The sequence below is a fragment of the Patiria miniata genome, unplaced genomic scaffold (assembly GCF_015706575.1).
Source record: "Patiria miniata isolate m_02_andy unplaced genomic scaffold, ASM1570657v1 HiC_scaffold_9, whole genome shotgun sequence".
Taxonomy (NCBI): domain Eukaryota; kingdom Metazoa; phylum Echinodermata; class Asteroidea; order Valvatida; family Asterinidae; genus Patiria; species Patiria miniata.
In genome coordinates, this window is record NW_024037076.1 from 10752959 (window position 1) to 10774555 (window position 21597).

Consider the following 21597-nt stretch of genomic DNA (forward strand, 5'->3'; position numbering starts at 1 on the left):
AGTGCAGATGCAGTGTCTCAGCTGTGGAAATATTCCAAGGAATCTTTTTGTTTTTACTCAGTTTACTCAGGTCACTTCTTTACCTGTATTTGTGTTTCTTTTTTCCCCTTTTACAATTAATACGTGCAAGCCAATCCATGAAAAACAAAATACATGTTCTCTGCTACAAGAAGTACAATTTTAATTTGACTACTAAGATATGGTAAAGCCTGTACAACATGTACCGGTATCAACGCAACAATAACTTTCAGAATATTTCGCTCTCCCTTATTTTACTATTTTTCAGTTGCCAGTCCATGTTTGTCAAACACCACTCAATGTCCAGACACTGACGGCAAGTTCTGTCAACCGGCTACCAACGCTGCGGGCTACACATGCGAATGCAATTGGTTTGCAGGATATTTCACTAACAGTGACGGTTCATGTTCAAGTAAGTCGACATTGGTCCTTCACAATCTCTATTTAACAGTGACTGGAGCAGGACTTCAGTCGGATGCATGTGGAAAACTGCACCACGGTCCTCTCAATTGATCTTTCCACTTGATGATCTCACTGTTGAAGCTATTATTTGAAATCTGAAGTTGTATGTGGCATCTTGAAAGATACAATACTAGCAGTAGTTTACAGTTAATCAAGCAGAGCAAGATATTTTTCATTTGTTTCTGGGGGAGGGAGGAGCGGTTAACCAAAATGTTCCTCAAAATTTCAGTTTGCTAGTCAACCCTGCTAATAGTTTGTGTTACATTTACACACAGCGCACTATGCACAGTGCAAGGGTCATTCAACAGTATTGCTGTAACATAACTTCAAGACAGAAAAATAAAATCAACCACTGTTATTGTTTTTTGCTTTTTTTCAGAACGCACGCCATTCCGATTTGGCATGGCATTAGACCTGCCTTTCCTTAGTGCCTACCGTAACCCACCATCTGCTTCATGGAGAAAACTTGCCAGAAGGATCACTACAGCGGTAATATACCATTAATTATAATAGTTCCATTCATTTTATTAAATGTATGCACCTGTTGAAATGAGCCTAAAACGTGTGTGTTGCACACAAGGATACAAACGAGAGTTACTCTACAACGGAGCATATCCCCATGCAAACAGTTCTGGATATGGTCTGGAAATTGTGTAGAGAATGTGCCTTCATCGCAAACCGGATACCCGATGTCGTAAGGATCAAGAACCTGCAAAACTAAACCAAAACTAAAACATGACGAAACCGTAGGTTCACGTGTATTGCGCACCACACGTTCGATAGCCAAAATTTAAAAACGAGAAAATATGAGCACTTTGTCAGTATTTTTTAATCATCACCACCGTCAAGTGCAACAGGCGTGTGTGTGCGTTTCAGCATTCAATAGGGGGACGTTGAACAATAGAGGACAATAGGGTCCACAGTTCCCGAAGACCCACGCTTGACAATCGTGTACACAAAATATGCGAGGTCTTCCTAAAGTACAAACAAAAGAGGGCTATGGGGTACAAAACAAAAGAGGGCTATGGGGTCCCCGATTGCAAGCAAATAATACACTTGTGTGCGTGAGTTTGTTTCTGCATTCAATAGGGGATGTTGAACAATAGAGGACAATAGGTCCCAAATTCCCAAAGGTCTCCAATTTGGCAATTTTGTACAAAACACATGGGAGCTAGGTCTTCCTGAAACGTTAAAGTACAAACAAAAGAGTGACAATAGGGGTCCCCCATTGCAGGCAAATATACACTGGTCTGCGTGTTTATGAGGTAATCATCATCCACGAGTTGAAAGGCACATTTTTTCATCATGTTTTGGTAACTGAAGTTGTGTCTCGCTTTCAAAATTTTTTGATTTTGCAGCGAAGGTTTTCAGGCAATAAAACGAAATATGGAACCGGATTTAGTTTCTCACATCGAATTCTGTCGAGTAGTCGGAATACCCAGGTGTTTTCCCAGTCCTACAAATTACAGTTAAGATGGGTTCATGTGAAGTGAATCCATCATTATAACGAAATATCCACTTTGTGGAAATGTATTCAACTTTGCAAAATCCTGAGGCAAATTGCCCAAATGTCGCAGGTGATTTTCACATTTGCATTAAGAATAAGAACTCCCTCATCTCTTTACCATCTGAACGCTACTTTCTCCTTTTTCCAGATCATAATTAAGCTGCGGGGATATAGGTCCACCGACCGTGTGACTGCGGTAACAGTTTTGAGCTTAGAAGAAGGCAGTGTGGTTGCACAGACGGCACTGGCATTCAAAGGGCAAGAACCCTCGGTGGACGTCATCAGCAATGTGATAGCAGCAAATGATACACTAAACGATGGTTTTGAAGACATAGGTCTTGTACCGGACTCTGTCAGTTACACAAACACATGTAAGGCTTTGTAATGTCTTAGCTCCTGTACCGCCAAAAACCAACTTGCCAGTTACCGGCCAGTATTACTCTCTAAAATCGAAAGAGTGAACATTCACTCCATTCGAGTGAAGATTCACTCCCACAGTCGAAAACTAGGGAATAGACGTTTAGGAGTGAAATTTCTTCAGTCGTTAAGATCGAGTTTTCACTCGAGCTGCAACTGAAGTGGCTCTTTTTTTCCCAGACTATTCATTTTCCCCGAAAAGGAGAGTGATTTTCACTCTAAAACGTCTCGTCCCTAATTTCACTCTGTGGAATTTAGAGAGTACACCAAACTGCCCGAGCCCTTGTATGGTTTATGGATTCATTAATGAGAAATTGCAGTGTGATAACACAGTGTTATACAAGTGCTAATGGGTTACAGGAACATTTTGATTGGAGGGCGAATACGATTTTTAACAATTGTTGAGATATTTCACTCCATGATTGAAATTCCAGTTGCACTCTGAATCAGCGATATAAATATGAAACAAACAGAAATAATTCAGAAACACGGGACATTCAAATATTTTAAATGGTTTCAAACTTTGAACAGTGTACAGCAGTGCCAACTTATTTGAAAAGGATATGGACAACTGGTGAACCCAGAAACTTCCTCCTGAATTAAAAATGCAATCCCTGCGACAACCTACGCTCAAAGTGCTCAGTAAAGCAGTGGTCTATTTTAGACGGTGTCAATAGGTAACACGAAAATCTCACAAGTGGATTAATTGCTATGCAGTGGAATCACAGTGAAACTTTTTTTTAAATAATTGTTTTTTTTTATCAGCATTGTTATCAGACTGCACACAAGATGGTTGCATGAATGGCGGAACGTGCGAGAGTTCAGGATTCTCCCCTCAGCCAACTTGCAGGTAATTTATGGGGCGGGGCCAGGATTGTGCGAAAGGAGTGGGAGTATATAACCATTAAAAGCAGAACATGACAAAGGGGCAAAAACGATGCCTGAATTCTTTAAGTATCGGATGTATCGCCCAGTTGAGTAATTATAAATTGAATGATGAAAAAAGTCCCAAACTGATTATAAATGTTGAGTATATGTCATCTGGTATTCTTTTTTGTCCCAGGGAAAACTCAATGCTTATATTGCGGTCTTTAAAGTTGCATCAACCTGATACCCATATGTACTTATATCCCTGGCGAGAGCTTACAACGTGTGTTTCAAATGATGTTTGATACTTCATACGGCGATCGAGACTTCTCCATCTGTTCTCCCAAACTTTGGATCAATCGCCCCGTCGTCATATACGTGATTCCCAAACTCAACACTTTCAAAACTAGACTGAAAACACACCTATTCAAATCAACTCGGACACATTCTGCCACTTTTCTTTAGTTGTTTACGCTATTTCATGTTTTTGTTAAAGGGGAGATACAACATTTCCAAACATTAGAAAACGAAATGATAAAATTTTCACGAAATACCTTACTGGATTGTTAGGGAAAGACAGTTTAAAGCATTCTGTAAAATCGTGGCTCCTGGTGTGCTGACATTTTCAAGAAAAATTGTATTTTCCAACGCAGGTCGGCCGACCAGCGTTGGAGAAAACTTGCTTTTTACAAAAAATGCTCCTATATAATTTGTCATATTTAGTTATTCCGCATTTTCTTTGCAATTGATTACTACACCTTGCTTGGGTAAAAATAACCCAGGCAATTTTTCAGTACTGTGTTTATATTCTGTATGATATATTGATCTTAAATTATACTAGTTGGTCGAAATAGTGTTAATCAAATTCTGATAGTTACTAACATAGACTACTTGAGCTGATATATTGTTGTGTACAGAGAGTTTAACTGAATAAATCTCACTCATTACATCCTTGATTTAATCATAAAAAAAGAATGGAGAAATTCCTCCATTCCTGGTCCCACTTTCTTTACAATATGCACAAAATGTATATCAAGAATGAAAACGGCTGGTAAGGAATGCTTAATGACACAATTGTGAAGTGAATGGTAGATAATTATTGATTTTAGAGGCTTTCTTGTGCTTTCTGAGGCTTTCCAAACATGTAGAATGAGTGTTCAGAAGTATAGATATAAGCAAAAGTGGGATGCAATCTGTATGTTTCTTGTAGTTGCCCGGCATCGTTCACTGGCGAGCGGTGCGAAACTGCAGTGACCACGTCACCACCAGACTTGACAACAGAGACACCAACCACAGAAGGAGGTCAGTTTTGCGACACAATAACGAAGAAATAAACCAAACCCTAATATGTATATGCAACCAAATGAAGATTGAAATACCTTTCACACAGTACACAATATATAAAGAGGGTATAGAAATGCTCTTAACATGGTGCAGTCGATGGAAAGAAATTAGCAAATAAATTGGTTTCAGCAGGAATTTAATCTTAGATCTGTAAAACTGTATCATCGCTGAACAATTTTTGCGTTGGCAGTCTCCCAAGCTGTCAATGGGACATTAATCAGAAGCAATAAGTGGAGGTGTGCAACTTTATTCATGTTGCTAGCATCGCGGCTTGGAGCATGATCCCTGCAGGTACAGAGATACATTTTGCAACATTTTTACACCCTTGGTTCAGATATTAATCTCACAACTACTTGTTTCTGTTTGTTCTTTTATGACAAAGAGTCAGCTCCAATCATGGAATTTTGTTTCTCGTAGATGGATCTCAGATTATTATGCAATAGCATGTAATGATGCAAAACTGCTTTCTTTCCTGAATCTGAAGGTTTTGGAAAAAAACAAGACCAGGGATGTTTTCAATTATGTACTCTTTTCGCTGTTGCAGGTGGTGGTGTGTCACCTCTAGCTACAGTTCTCATCATAGTCGGATGTGTTGTTCTCCTGTTGGTGATAGTAGGAATAGTCATCTGGTGCTGCATGAGGCGTAAATATCTTATCAAGAGTGAAATCTACCATCAGTCAAGTAGACGGCTCCAAGCTAGTAGAGAACCCATCGATTTTGAAGATCGCAGAGATCGCAGCTTGTCCTCTGACGAAAGCGACAGTGTAGCTGGCTGCAGCGAGGAAGAAAGGCGGATCAATCGTCTCGCTCATGTAATGAGCCGGTCACCTTTCCTACATGTAAGACAGGTTAACTGTGTTCTCCTCCAAGAGAGGTTTATAAAGAGCCTGTCCAGTTGCTGGAGTTATAACCCTAGCCTTTTCAAATCTATTCCAATCCACCATGAGGTTTTGAGGTCCTTTGTTGGATTCCGGAAAGTAGAGCTCAACCAATGTCATTTTACGTATCATGTGCTTAGGGGCTCGGTAAAATGGATCCTGTTACAAGGTGTTTGTATCTGATAGGCATGGTCACAATCACAATACTGTCTTTGGATATGTATAATCTAAGTAACATCATGTATAACTTAATGGTTAAGTTTTCTATTTTTTTATACGACGCACAGGCTATGCAGAGTAATTCAGAGTTCATCCGACCATACATGGTGTCTGGCAACGAGGCATTGGAACGTTACCGAGAAGAAGAAGCAGTAAGCTAACAGGATCAAAACATTCACATTTTAAATTTCAGACGATAAATGTTTTACCCTCGGTGTACATTTTTTTTCAACTCGACTTTAATTTCAAGACTTGTGACATGTATATGTGTTTTCTTTCACAGCGCCATTGAAGGGATGTTGCAGGCCGCGTGGTGTACAATCCCGCCATCCACTACTAAACCTCGTCATTGGCCACAACTTCCATAGCTGCAAATGCAGCTCTGCGACAAGTAATACCCATGGGATAAGTAGACTGAACGACTAAGCGAAGACTTGCAGCTGAAATTTACCATGATTACTAGAGAATTAATCCTCGCACATACTGCATTTACCCAATAAAGTATTGTATTGTATTGTATTGTATTGTTTTATTTCCATTTGTCACAAATTAATATAATGCAAATGCAACAGATTATTTACTACTACAATAACTAAACTTAATACTAATACTTGTACAACACTTTGATCAATTAAACATAAATGGTGACAGATGGGGGAACCAGGAAAAAAGCCGAAGCTTATACAGAGCCTGGTCCCGTTTGTGAATAACTTATGAAATAAACAACAATTATAGCTATAATTTAAAACAGTGGTCAATAAATTAATTAATTATTATTTACTTGGCATAATAGTAGAAAAACTGAAGGAAATTGAAATATACATGTACTAATTTACAATATAACATTTGATTATGATGGAGTGTGACTTGTACAAATGCGAATTATGGTACCGTGTCTCTCTCCCTTATTCTTTGGTTGCCGTGTTTTTTAATTCCTATAGAAGAGGACAAAGCAAATAGCCATTTCTATAAGTAGCATTTTACTCAAAAAAATGTAACTCAGTTGCAACTGGGTTTAATCCATTAGAGTTTGTTTGTTTGTTTGTTTTACCCCTGCAATGATGTTCATTTCAAACACCCAACACTACTAGAATGAGTCATTTACTAATTTGCTGTAAAAAAAAATAGTCATGGTTGTCTTTAGTCATTAACCAACATCATTAATTTTAAAGTGAAAAAAAGTAAAATCTGTATTAATATGATTTCCAACTTCTCAGCTGTCTAGTTATGACTCGCCTCAAACACTACTGCATTTATTCCTCGTTGTTTTGGTAACCTAATGAAATTCTGCACAGTCTTGTATCGAACAGTTAATTAATTGGTAAAGTAACCCTTTTTAGTTTGTTTGTTTGTTTGTTTGTTTATTCATTGATGTATTTAATATGATAAGGATATGGGTTCCGATTTGCTTAATGTTAGACATACGCAAATGCTTAGTTGTTACGTTTTATATGCTGGTTTGTATTTAGATCAGCTATTTGTTATAACAGCTTGTTATCTTTTTTTCTTCTTATCAGTGAGAGGATGGAAATAATAATGTACTGTGTGTTAAGAACGAAGGTACAGTATGAAGCCAACGCTCAGTTGTGTTCAGTCAAATCTTGAACATTCGGAACAGTGTGTACAAGCGTTGACACCGTGAGCTGAACGTGACACAGTTTGTAATTACCATCGGTTGTATCTATTAATGCACGGACATTTTGTAAACTTTTTTGTAAAATCTATTGTAATACTCCGAGGAATGATATTAATGGAATAAGTGATAATAATTACGCCGTAGGCCTCCAAGGGAGAACAGTTCTTTGGCATCCTGTGGCGCTACCGTGGTAAAATAAAATAGCGATTGAAACCGTCCTGTTTTATCTATAGCGAGGCTGATTTTTATTTTGAAACCTACATTTATTTTCTAGCAGAATTTATGACTTAGTGGAGACTATTTTAAATGATATATAATATGTATATGTTGGTCTTCCTGAATTTAATATGTTTTTTTTTAATTTGTAATTACCATATGTTTTATAGTTGAAAATGTAGTTATCTATCAATTTGAAATATCGTTTGGGGTATTCAAGGAATTAAGAGTATATTTTGTCATTGTGTAATTTCCATTCATTTACGTATTCAACTGAAACATGTATGTATTCACCACAACACTGGACTATTTTGGCTTGTAACTTAATGCATTTATAGCAATTGGAATAAGTTATTTCGTAATAATGGATATTTCTGTGCAAATGAGCTCATTTAACGAAAAAGGTCCAAATATTGTGAAAAAAATACAGAAGCAGCTGTTTTTTTAATTTATGCATTTTGATGTCATCCTGATGACGTCATGTCAGTCCGTCAAAGATAACTGTTGTATATGAAACCAATTTTAGCAGCGTTTGCTGACTAAGTGTTTATTTTTGTATTTACACTATTTTGAAAGTGTACTTTGGTATCTATTTGAGATTTAACATTTTTATTCCATAATTTTAACTCATTTACGTATTCAAATAAAATTCAGCAAGAGAATTATATTTAATGTTTTCAAGGTTATTTTTATTAAAACATTATTTAATGGGAAAATATATCCTTAGTCTATGTAATAGACCCTTGCAAAACAAGGGTATATTATATGTGGTCAACACAATCACAAGTTCCAATTTGGATTGGATTTTCGTTTTTTAGTGCTGTAGCTCTTGAGTTCCAGCTCGAATAATAAGTAATTTTTTTAATTGCTAATTTTCTTGCATTTTCAATAGTTATTCATATACGAATAAGACATTGACCGATTAAAAAGAAAATCGGTCTTTAGTTTTGAATTGTTACTTTATTATTTGAAATTATTGGCTGCCAGACAACAATCCAGTTTGCGCGTGGTAGACTGGTTCCAGCCCCACAATCAGTATCTGTAATGTACGGACTGGAAGCCAGTCTGCTCGCAAAGCAGATCTGTTTCTGCCAAAACCACAGAGGGTTGCATAAATGTTTGTTGCGTTTAGTCTTGTTTTCTTCGACTTATATAGGATTGGAGCAATGGAATGCACGTTGCACAGAATATCTATCATGACGTGGTCACTACATTTTCATGGGGGGGGGGTTGAGAGTGTAGGGTTACGTCAATGAGTGGCCCCGAACATGTTGCCGTTTGCTGCCCAGTTTCACACCACCGAGTGTCACAAGGTGAGTGGCAGAGTGTGCAGGTAGAAAGGTTCTCATTCTTTCAAATGAAATTTTAAGAGATTTTTTTTCATCATATTTTAGAGAACGGTATTAAAAGTCAATTGTAATATCGATTTCATGAGATTTTTATCTGAGCCCACGAAGTAATAGTAGAAACTTTTGGTCACTGAAAAAAATATAAATATGCCCCCATTCATTCAATTTCTAAACCTTTTATTTTAAGCCTGTTTCATTTACAAGTGTAGTAACTACGTACACAATCTACTGCGCTCGACTTATCCTTATAGCATTACTACATTATGCAGTATCCTCAAGAGGGCGCCAGCCACTCCCTTAGATTTTTTTCCCCACAGTACCTTGCGGCCCGCCCGCCACGACACATCCTCTTTAGTCTTAGCGCGCGCTACAGGAAAGACGTGTTTTCAAAAGCTCCAATATTTGCTCTTTTCTTGTCGCTTTCCTAATAAGTCTTTAAGTTAAGCTGACTTTTTCTTGTTGTTATCATCTTCTTCCTTCTGGATATATTCACGTATTCTGTGGTAATTTTTGGTGTAGTTTGGCAGGAAGATTTATCGGAGTAGCGTTCGGCCCTCCCTGGCAACTCGCTCACCGCTATTGTCACGGCGGTGCGCTTGCCCCACCTCGGCAACTCGCACCTCCACCCGACGAATCTGCCGGACTGATCCTCGGCATTCCCTACCTTGTTAAGCGGAGGCAAGCCTGCTTCTTCCCGGCAGCTCACTCTCCCCATAATCGTCAGCGGAGAAACACTTGCCCCGCCTCGTCAAGACGTATTACCACATTATCCACAACAACCGGTCGCTTGTCAAGCGGAGCTGCATTTACCCATCTCGGCAACTCGCACTCCCCACTATTTGACAGCCGCGAAACACGCCTACCCCACCTCAGTAACTTGTACTGCCCTCTCCCGAAGACCGTATTAGTTGTTACGAAGCCGAGCTGCACTTGGCCCACCTCGGTAATTACCACTCCGAAATGTGGGTAATTAGTCGTGGTGCTCTGCCCACACGGCATCGACCCACGCCGTTCCCGCTATTCACGTCCCTGTCTCAGGGAGATATCATTTCCGACTGTTACATATTTAAGGCAGAGTGATGATGGAATGGCAATCTCATCTAATCAAATCCAATCTCAGAAGAATGAATTTCCAAAAAAAAAGCAATGGTAGCCATATGGGAAATGTTCAAAATTGCTTGCGATTTTTTTTTCAAAGGACAAACCTGCAATGTCCCTTTAACCAAATATCTTTCTCATGATTATAGTGTGCCAAATTCTATGCTTGTATTCATCAATTCCCCCAAATAGTTCCCCTAACTGCCCCACTAAGAATGTCAATAGTGAGTTAATCGATACCAACCTCGTTTCCAGTGCCTACTTTATTTCCAACCTCGTTTACAATATTAAGCCCTGGATAGGTAATTTCTTCCTGTATCCTGATTCGATACCGCAATTGGCTAGCAATGGATTTATATCGAGTACTTGGTGTTGTTATTTCAAACGTCCACGCCTTCTCAATAATACTCCTTTCCTTTCCAACTTGCTCATATTAATATGAAATGTGATACTGCATTTTGTCGGGATAAGATTGTAACATTTTAACTTCAAAAAACACATAACTCACGTCACGACAAATTGATTCTGTTTTTACTCCAGACACCGCATACCGTTGCAGACCAGTATATAAATTTCCAAAGACCCCAATGATAAATGCCCCCACCTCAGAAATTCAGGAAGAAATACTCACAACTCTCCAAGGTGTTCGTCGAGACACACATAAAATTAAAGCTTATTTCATCATCTTATCAAATCTCATTTCATCAGCCCCAATTTCATCCAAATTGCACAGAACTACAAGCTCACAGTCCTGTGCACGGCCCCCACTTTTTTTTTACAAGCCCTCAAGTTCATGGCCCACAATATGCTCAAATACTGAAGAGGGCATGCAAATCGTGATTTGGCCGGCGTAGGCAATTTCGGACCGATTTCCTGGCCTGCACCCATACGACACCGCTAATGTAAGGCACAGGCAGGCACCAGACTATTCCTCATTTGCATACGTGTTCAAACATTTTGCTCATGCAAATGATCCAATACCAGGGTAAGAGAGCTGCAGGTCGATACAGGCAAAATCTGATACTCTCAGAATCAAGTGTGCAGACAAATAAGGCTGCTTCGAAAGTCTCGTGTTTTGTCCACTCTCGTGTTTTGTTTGGCTAGAGATATTAGCTTCTAATGGAGACAACCGAGCTGCCAGTTTCATTTCCTGCTATCCTGAGCAGACACTGTGAGACATCTGTGTGTAATTCTGTCCGGTGATGGAAAAGCTTTCGCCAATTAGCCGTGCTCGCGCAGCGCATGGCCAGCCCACGATGGCGAGCCGGCCAAGCGGGGCACTTTACGGACAATTTGGAAGAACAAACATTCTCTTGGTTTCTCCAGAATTTCGGAGGGCCGCGTTTATTACTTTTAAATGTAGACACAAATACACTCATTATAGGTCTACTCACGTATACAGCAGGCTTCACGGTTTTAGTCGACCGGGACGTTTTCGATTTCATTTGACATTCCAAATTCACCGATGCTCTGCGGATGGCACATGATTTAAAAAACGTCGACTGAAGAAGCATTTGTCGATAATGGCATTTCGATTGATTTGCTTTCCTGTGTGTATAAATATCGCAAACAAGTATGGGACAGTCGTGAGAAAAGAGCATAAAACCCATTTATGGATAGTGCCTATTTCTGTGAATCGATCTGGCACTCAATGCGGACAAAAGTGGGAGACCAATAAGAGATAATGGCAAAGTGTGTTTTGTTCACATGTAGAATTTTCTGTGTAATTCAAAATCAATTAAAATGATTTTTTTTTTGCAAAAACGAACTTAAAAAGATTTTTCTTCTACATTTAGTAAACGCCCAGGTTTGAAATTATGAACATTCTTAGTCCTAACAAACATCGGGCTGCACCTGAATGTCAAGAAGACAGTGAGAGTACATGTCCTACAACGTAGCTGCCAATGAGGAACATCTTGACCTCCAACCTCTCCAGAGGACTAAAAAAGGAGAATCTTTATAACAGCAATCGAGACAATCCTCCTTTACTGGTGTGAAACCTGGACTTTGACTATGTAAGTCCATGACCAAGTCTCTTGATGGCTGCTATACCCAGATGCTCCGGATCGCCTTCAACATCGACTGGACGCAGAGGGTTACAACGAGCAACTCTATGGCGACCTACCTAAATTGACCAACAAGATAGCAGGGAGATGGATGCGACTGGCCGGGCACTGCGTGCGACACCCAGAGTTGCCCGCCAGCAAAGTCATCATCTGGGAATTAACCCATGGTAGGATGAATCGTTGGCGCCCGTACAAAACCATAGTGAAGACCCTGATGGAGGACAGTGGCGCCGCGACTGCAGATGAACTAGGGACACTGATGATGGAACAGGACATGTGGCGTGTCCATCATCGTGACCAACACAACTAGTGCACGCTGCAGTCGACCAATGATGATGATGATGATAGTCCTAACCCTATAACCACGTTAACCTAGTCATTAAACACTAACCCTAACCCTTACCACAACCCTAACCCCTAACACTAACCATAACCCTTTACTTTACCTAACCATTGAACTCTGACCCTTACCCTAGGCTTAGCCTAACCCCAACCCTAACTTAAAACCCAATCATTAAGTGGTAGGACACGAGTAGAACTACCTCTAACCCAAGGGTTACCCAAACCCTTACTGACCCAAACGGCAACCCTAGAGTTCACAGGGAGGTAGAGGGCCACGATGTCAGTTTGGTGGTCGGTTGGGTTAAATGGAGTCTGCATTGATGCAAGCTCTAGCATAAGAGTAAATGGTTATTGTGATAGTTTAACAACCTCATAGGGGTTTATGGTTGATAGAGGTTTATGGTTACATTGCATTACTTTGGATCCAATATGGATATTCATTGCTAAGGGTGAATATATTGTGCTCCCACCACAGAGGCTTACTTGTCATGCAACGAATCAAGATACCTTTTTTTTTGAGCGCATAGGAAGCTGTGGCGACGCTTCTTTTCTGAGTACCAAAAAACGACGATATCACGTTTACCGAAGTAAAAAGCAGCTTTACTTCAGTCTCAAAATTAACGATTGTTTTATCGTAATGAAAATTAAAGCAATCAAACCTGACGTTGTAGCGATGCTGGGATTCACGTCTCACTGTATCCCCGAGGGTGCAGACCAGTAAGTAGACTGCCATAGATTTCAGTGATAATTACGCGCACTTCCCAAAGTGATTAAAATACTCACAACTCTCCAAGGTGTTTGAGACACACGTCCAATTAAACCTTCTTTCATCATGTTTCATTTTCTGTTCGATTTTTTGGGGGTTAACCAATGAGTTTTGGTAGAAAATTTCATGCAATGATGATCATCGACTAAAACGGACGCCCACGCTCAAGAGTCATTTTAGGGCTCAAGTTCCTCCACATTTCACACTAATACGAGCTTGCAGTCTTCACGGCTTCCACCTTCTTTTTTTTTTAAAACAAATCCTCAGGTAAAGTTCACGGCCCTCAAAATGCTCTAATACTGGGGAATCTGAGAGCGTGGAAATGGTGATTTGGCTGGTGTAGGCAATTTCTAGCCTATTTACAGGTCTGCACCACAAATGACGTTGTTACAGCGCCCTCATTAGCTCAAACACATGGTCTGTCATAAACAAGCTTAGACAATATTTTGCCACAGTTGAAAAAGTTCCCCAAGCAACGGTATGTAAAGAATGGACCAGTCTCGAGCTAATGGGTTTTTTTTTACGAAACCAGAGTTCATTGTTTTGGATCACTTAGATTTTTACATTTAAAACCAGGTTGATTTTTGTTTGTTGAAACAAGTGATTGTTTATTTCATCTGCGTCCAATGATTTTGCTTTTTAACCTAAACACGCATGTTGAATTTTTTTTTCACAAATACCCCCTCAACGGTAAGGATGGGAGAGTTGGGGGAGACCGCTTAGAGAGTGACATCCGAACACATTGCCGACACGACGACGCCTGACGGTCATGCGAAGACGCTTTGGTTGGTCCCGTGGCTAACGAACCGCGCGCATAGAGCGTTTGCGTAATAGAAATATTCTGTACGCGCCTTTTGCTAACTGTAGTGGTGAGAGCAAATATCGTGTCTAGGTTTTATTACATGTCTACGGACCACGCATAGACATCCCACGGGACTCTCGAAGGTTTTAAATAAAGCGCCCTCTCCCTTGGCGCACGGATGCCATAGGCCAAAAATGGTACATTACTTAGAGCGACTATCATGGACTTGCAGATATTCTAACGATTGTTGCACTTGTTGCCCATTGACACAGGGATATATCGCAAATGAATGCACAACAGACCCCTGTGAACACCATGAAGCTGTTCTAAGGTCACGGTGTACCCATTTTCATTTACAGGAATCAGCTATTACGCACCATGCGATGACCGATTACTGGACAGTCAAGAAAACTGAACAGAGTTAGTATATAGGAAACCATTATTTATATGAAGATTGTTTTATCAGCAATTTTGGATTTTGTGTAGAAATAGCGATATAGATAGCTTTCTAATCTGAGGCAAATTTCACAGCAAAGCTTTAAAAACTCATGAGCCGACACGAATGCAATGTAATATAGGATTCCAATGTGTCTTTATTTCATTGTGTTATTCATACATTGTTGTATTTACTTAAACTTCTAATGAAAATTTATACACATGTATTTACTAGTTTATATTCCAGGCATTGGGAAGTGTTCATTGACACTGTCCTTTCGGTCACTTCCATTAAATCATTACAAAAACACATGTGCAAACAAGCCAGAAAGTAGTAATCTGATATCTCATTGAGATTAAGATTGTGTTCGGTGCGTTCGACTAGCTGTCTTGTAAGACATAGCCTAATATAAAAAAGGAGAAAAGAAATCCAACTTCTGAAAAGAAGTTTTACACAAACAGAGTAAAAGGTAGCATTTTATGCCTTCTCAAGAAGCTAATTGGTTTTCATTTCGTTGGATTGACGAAACTGTCGGTATTGCAAAGAACTCAATAATATTGATAATCACATATTATGTGATAAGACATTAAGTGGTTAAAACTGATCAATAAATATATTCACTCCCAAGAATTACATTATTCAGATGTTTAATGTATTTAAAAATAATTTTAAAAAAATGATCATACCAAAGTACAACAATCGCTTGTCACATGAATGGCTTCACATGTCGGTATCAGGAAAAGCTAACATAGTTTGGTGTAGTTATAAAACAATAGCATTGGATGGGAATTAACAATTTACCATCGTAGATGACAAGCTTAACTTTATTTATTTAATTTTCCTCTTAATCTTTAGACAAATAAAATGATACATACAAATTAAAATGAACAAAGGCTGTATTTTAAGAGTAAAACAAAAGTATAAAACTATCATGTAAACATGTGTTTAACCAGCCGTATCATTACATAAACGAAGCTTACTGCATGAATAGCCATTGTTCCATTTTTCTTGGTTGAAACTAAGGTTATAAAGAGTCATTAGTAATATCACAAAAGCTACCCGAACACCCCCCTTTGGTGTTGAATACATGGGCAATATAAGTTTGGATTGCATACCACCAAAACTTACGCGCCCACGTTTTGCTTGTAAAATAAAACGTCCTTAGCGTAAATATTTTTGAACCCATAGTCTTTACTTTTAAGTGTAAATCATGCGTCCTAACGAACCATGTATCATGCATGAAACGTTAAGATAATATACACACCTTCCGATGCAAATTGCCTATAAGACGGTAATCTTATCATGGGTAGGCCCTACACATGTGCTCTTTTTGTTCAGCTTTTGTCAATTAAACAAAGTACCAGGTTTATTATTATTTTTTTTTTTACAATGTTTACCATGTGAAGTGGTGAGATAAATGCCTAACTGTAGTTTTAGAGTGTCAACCCACCACTATACCGTTAAGTGGCTTTATCGTCATTATTCCCCAATGTTCATGTATTGAGCATCTCAATCTGACGCAAGATTGTGTCTCACTTTATGATCTCACAATATTATACATTAACAATAAACTTGTATTTCAGCTATGTCGACTCAGATACAAAAGTCGGCATTTAGCAAATTCTGCTTTCATCTCTGATTTGTTTTTATCAAATTTGACAGATACGTACAGTAAATAGCTATATTTATAAACCTATCATGAATTATGTACATATCTATGTGCTATAATACAATCCAGAATTATTCAAGTACTTTTCATTCCATGCTTTATATACATATATTATATCCATGACAGTTTAGAGCTTCGTCCAATGTCCTCCTCGGTCACTGGCCAAGTAACACTATCATATCAATGATTACAACGTGGACATTGTCACAAGTATGTTGATAGAACATTGGAACTGTTGCCAAATTATGTTCGGTATCATCAATGCGGAATGCACTTTGCCTCCAACTTACGCGTTTGACGCAAGTTTCTGCCGTTTTGTTGCTGCTAGTTTATTCGGAAAACATGTATGAAGGTATAATGCCAATGTCAACTTTACGTTTGAGAAACAGAATAAATAATCTGATTTCAGTGTTTGAATCGATGTAGTCGAGTCCATAACAAGACCGGTCACAAGTAAATCAAAAGTACCAGTAACAGGAACTTTAAATAAAGACTATTTGTTTTAACAGTTCATTTGAATAGCTTGGGAGTTCATTTGAATAGCTTGGGAATAGCTTGGCATTTTCAAATCTCAGCTGGGCATTTTGTTTTAGCCTTGGGATTCTATACATTTGGGGTAAAATTGATCTGATTTACTAAGTTCGTATTTATCCTTGGGAAAGCTTTCCGTGGAACACTGTTTTTCAAAGGTGCCAAGTTATCAAAAACATTCGGTAGTATAAAAATAGAAAGAAAAAAAACCAGTAAAAACATTCATGAGACTTTTTTTTCAAGAACACTTATGAACAATAAAGTGAGGCAAAGTTAATCAAGGTTAATCACACTGAGTCGTTGCATTGGCAATTAAAAGGTATACGATTTTGTAAATTCAGAACACATTCTTTAACGCCTTCTACCCCCAAGAGTGATTAATTAATGCAAAGTACCTGCTAAACTAATAAAAAGTAGTTTGAAGTCAATTTCAATGATATTTCCATGTCAAATTACACACGGGTCAGGTGTAGCAGGGACACCAACATGTCACACTTTCAGACCCCCTTTTTATAGAATGACCGAATTGTGAGGACTTGTGATGGACTCGAATACAACCCTGCTAAATTTCAGAAGTGACGCCTATACGCAGATTGACAAAGTATGCAAAATGGTGTCATACTGTCGGCCAAGGGTAGGCCTCGTCATGCGATACACAACAATGAGATGTTCTTGACAGCTGAAATACACAGTCCACATGGTCGACAATAATTCACACAATACGAAACATTACATGCAAATTCCATGCAGCGGGATACCTGTAAATCAACCTTTCAAACGACGAGGCATTTACAATTATCTTTTATTTCGAAGATGCGTTGTTCGAGCATTGTGTTGTGTCACCTCACTGAATATAGCAGATACCAAGCTCCTGGTCAGAGGTTAATGTTGAAGCGCAACCGTCACAAGCACGTGCAAAATCAAGGTATTTAATGTAAATTGATGGATCATTCATCTCGATTTCTCTCCAAAGTCCAGACACCATTTCGATCAAGGTAAGAGCAAAATCTACCGTCGTGGGAAATGTTGCACTAGCGTTGGCCATACTGTTTCCTTGCGATGGTCGTTTGAAGTCAAGAGTACACTTTTGTACATACCAAGGTTCATTTGTAAATGCCACGGCAATACCATGACTGCCGTGACTTCATGTAGTCCGTGCCGTACCTGGGACACATCTGTGTGTTCCTTTAAAAAAAAAAAAAAATCTTGTTTTGCTGATATCACGATAGTCAGTCTTCCATCAGGAATCGTTGCAGCATAGCTCAGGCATCATCTATGGGCAATTCTTATTAAGGCCGACCTCGTTGAACACTAACGGTGACAGTAAATGCATTCGCTCCATGTAAGTGCACGTCATGGGCAGTACTTTTTACCAAGTGAGGGCGCTATCACATCCACCACACGGTTAAACTAAAATAGAGACTTTTACCTAAAGGCACGGTGTACCATTAATCGTGACAGTACGGTGGGTGGATGTTTTGGAAATACTGCATGATGCAATTTCCTTTCACAAAAATGCAAATTTACATTTTACGTATTTTGTTTAGGATGGGGAAATTCAATTATCCTTTTGCGACGGATACATTTTTGTTTTCGACTTGAGCCATAATTTGACCCCGTATTTATGTCCAGGAATCCAGTGTCCAATACTACAGCTTCGACTTGTGTCAAGTGTCAATTTCGGCCCAGCAAACAGCCAAAGAATTATCAAAGGACTGACTTCAAATGCATACAAGAAACCTAGATTTTCCCTAGAATATTGTCACGATAATGACAACAGAAAGCTAAATTATACAGCACATTCAAATGTGCACTATGGAAAGTAATGACTCCGTCAGTACGTATTAAAATATAAATTGCAACTCCTAGGCTTGATAAATTACGGGGAAGTTAAACCGAGTGCCAAAACATGAGTAGAAACCTATACACAAAGTACACCGTATTGCTTGACAGCTCTGATGACTTGCTTACAGTGCCCTCTTTGCAGTTTATTTAACCTATTATAGCGCCCTCATTTGATATCTTGGGGAGAGATCCTGGTTGAAATGACGAGTTGAGTTAAGATGGTGGCTTGGTTTGAAACACCGACGGGTACAACGTCCAACACACAGGTTGTTCATACTAAAAATGGCCAGTTCAGTGTCTGTCAGAATGAGCGGCATGGTGCTGTGGCGTCGCATCGTAGTCCGATGGTGGCTGTGTACCCCCACGAAATTATCCAAAGCTCAAGCCATCCTCAACAGACCTATTGGGAGAAAAAAAAACGAGAAACATTTTTTTTAAAGACGCCAGAGCAAAAAAAGAGCATATGGGTTTTGGAGCCAGGTTTTGTACAAACACGTGCTTGGGACTATACAGTGGGGTCCAAAAAAAGTTTACACTTTTTCGGAGGCAGACTTCTTATAATTAAAGACAAATGTTGAAATTGTTTGAAAAATCAAGATTTGGTTGTATATGGTGAAAAAAGGCGTTGAAAATAAAGCTCACGTTACGAAATAGCGGCCATTTACAGAAGAATGGTCAAAAACTAGATTGGGGGAATGTCCACGTCTATGGCAGTCATGTAGACCTAATAACAATTATTGCAGGTTTTTTTTGTGCGTGGAGTGTTATTGTGTTGAACATATCTCACTTAGACTTACGTGTGACAAACTGGCTTTTGACCATCTTTCTTTAAACCATCGCCAATTCTTAATTTAGGCTTTACTTTCAACGCCGTTTTCACCATAAACCACGAAGATGCTGTATTTTAGGAATGTCCTGAAACAATTTTAACATGTCTCCCAAATTCCGAGAAATCTACATCTAAAATAAGTGTAATTTTTTTTTTGGACCACCCTGTATTATTTTGAACTACATTTTTTTTTCAATCTTAATAAAGCTACGACCAAACAACGTCTGATCTGTTCAGATGAACTCATTCATTTTCCAAGGATTTTCCCACATCCTTAAAAATAGACAGCTGTAAAGCAGACATTCGTCTTACAGTTTGTACGAATAAACACAGAAGCATGAATTAATATTATTTTTACAACATAATAAACATTATTAATAGAGGACGACTTTTTATATTTTCTTCTGTGTGTGTATTTTAATTGTGAGTGTTTGTTGGGTTGTCCAGCTGCGTGTTTGTTTGCTTGGTTTTTTTTTTTTTTTGGGGGGGGGGTTCTTTGTTTTCTTTTTCTGAGGGTATTGTTTCGCTTTGCTTTGTTTTTGTTTTGAAATGAAACGGTTCCGATGATCACTCTATAATGAATGAGCACCACCAATTTGGCACATGAATTCAAGTCGTTGTACGCTGCCTATTTGTTTTGCATACGTGCTACACCAAACACTGCAACTTCCACTCATGTGATACTAAAGACATGTATTCAGAACCCAATTCATGGTTACTGCTACATAAGGAGCAGCGCCTATTTCAACCCTCACCAACACATGCATCATCGCCTGTCACGAGAAATTATATACTCTCATTTGCACATGCGATTCCTTTCCCAACGCGTCAAATTCACGTTCCGCGACGAGTGCCAATCATTACAAATTAATACCAGTTGATCAGAAATGATATAGAGAGGATCTACATATTCATTTCAGGCATGACTGCTTCACTTTTTTTTCTCTCTCTGCAGTATCACGTGGTCTCGTGGCGCCGGGAGTGGATTGCCTTTTCGCGCGGTCCCATATTTTATTTAATTGCCAATTAAGCCGCCATATCAGAAATGAAATTGCTTTTTAGAGCCAGAGTCGCAAAGGCAGCCCCACTGCGGATCACTGAAACGTCAGAAATGGAATGACAAAAGAGCCTGGCTGTACACTGTGTGAAAAAAAATATGATGCGATCACACATTTCATAATAATTGCCTTATTTGAAGGTCTTCTTCCTTTGTCTTATTGCGCAGAATTCTTGGCATGTGATATTCTGCTACCACACTCTGTCCGAATAATATCGATACATCGCACGCACCTTCGGAAGAGGACATAGGCACAAATGAATTTTTAGCAGCGCTCTATACAATGCAGCTTTCAGAAAGGTGAAATAATATTGCTTTTAACGGCAGGTGCTCTGGCGGGCGCCATTAATGGGGCCCATTATTAATCCCGGAGACATTTGGTTAGTTTAAGTGGATGGAGAGTTAATGCAACCCCAGTCCAAGTGAAGTCGTAAGTGCTGGACGGGAAGAGCGGCAATTCGCCGAACAGTCAGCAGAGAGAGAAAAAAAAAAGAGAAAGAGGGAGAATCATCTTCTGCATCTGCAACTCAATGCTGGGGCATTTTTAAGTGCTTTTAATTTTTAAGGTTTTTTAATACGTGTGTATATATACGCAGCGCCGACAGCCACTAACCACTCAGTGGCGCCGGAGAAAGATGTGTCATCCTGCGCATGTTCAATAATGCCTTTGCGCCACCGAAGGAAGAAATGAAGAACCCAAAAAGCACAGGATGGAGGACTAGAGCAGATACACACATAGCGAGAAAAAAAACCACTCGTGACAAATGATAATGATATAGCAAACAGGGGCAGTGCGTATTTCGATAGCCATGACCGGGCTAGTCATGATGATCAGCGGATGGATAGCTTGACAGCGTCTCCTCCACGATAGCACAACTCTCTACTCAATTACCGGCAGCATCCAATATTGATGCAATAGATGTAGGGCTGGCACACACAAGGGACCCACGGGCGTAATTTGCTTGGACGAGTCATTATTCGTTCGCCATTAGCGCTGGGCCAAGGGCGCTGGGGGAGATCGGTCCGCGACCATCGCGTGGCTCCGAGCTTCGAACGCCACCCCCGCCCCCCCCCCCCCCAAAAAAAAAAAAAAAACTCGCTCCCAGACAAGTGCTGCATGCATCGACAAAAAATAATCATCTCTCTCCGTGAAGACGTCGACATTTCGGTGCTCGTTATTTGATTATAATCTCAAGACCCTAACGAGAAGGGAAGTTCCAACATGGCGATAAAAATGGGGTT

At 39.4% G+C, this 21597-nt stretch overlaps 2 protein-coding genes across 2 annotated transcripts in view; one reads left to right on the forward strand and one right to left on the reverse strand.

Moving 5' to 3' along the window:
- Positions 1–1099: 1099 nt before the first annotated feature.
- LOC119720466 lies at positions 1100–6185 on the forward strand. The gene is made up of 7 exons (XM_038190138.1): positions 1100–1174; positions 2136–2358; positions 3170–3254; positions 4482–4573; positions 5160–5455; positions 5782–5865; positions 5997–6185. The coding sequence occupies exons 1-7, from the start codon at positions 1100–1102 to the stop codon at positions 6003–6005; spliced, it is 864 nt and encodes a 287-aa protein (XP_038046066.1). The 3' UTR covers positions 6006–6185.
- Positions 6186–14554: 8369 nt separating this feature from the next.
- LOC119720403 (LIM domain transcription factor LMO4.2-like) overlaps positions 14555–21597 on the reverse strand; it is a 31237-nt gene continuing 24194 nt past the window's right edge. Inside the window, exon 4 of the mRNA XM_038190067.1 lies at positions 14555–18869. Within this exon, the coding sequence (XP_038045995.1) occupies positions 18861–18869 (9 nt within the window). The 3' untranslated portion in view covers positions 14555–18860. The remainder of the gene's footprint in view (positions 18870–21597) is intronic.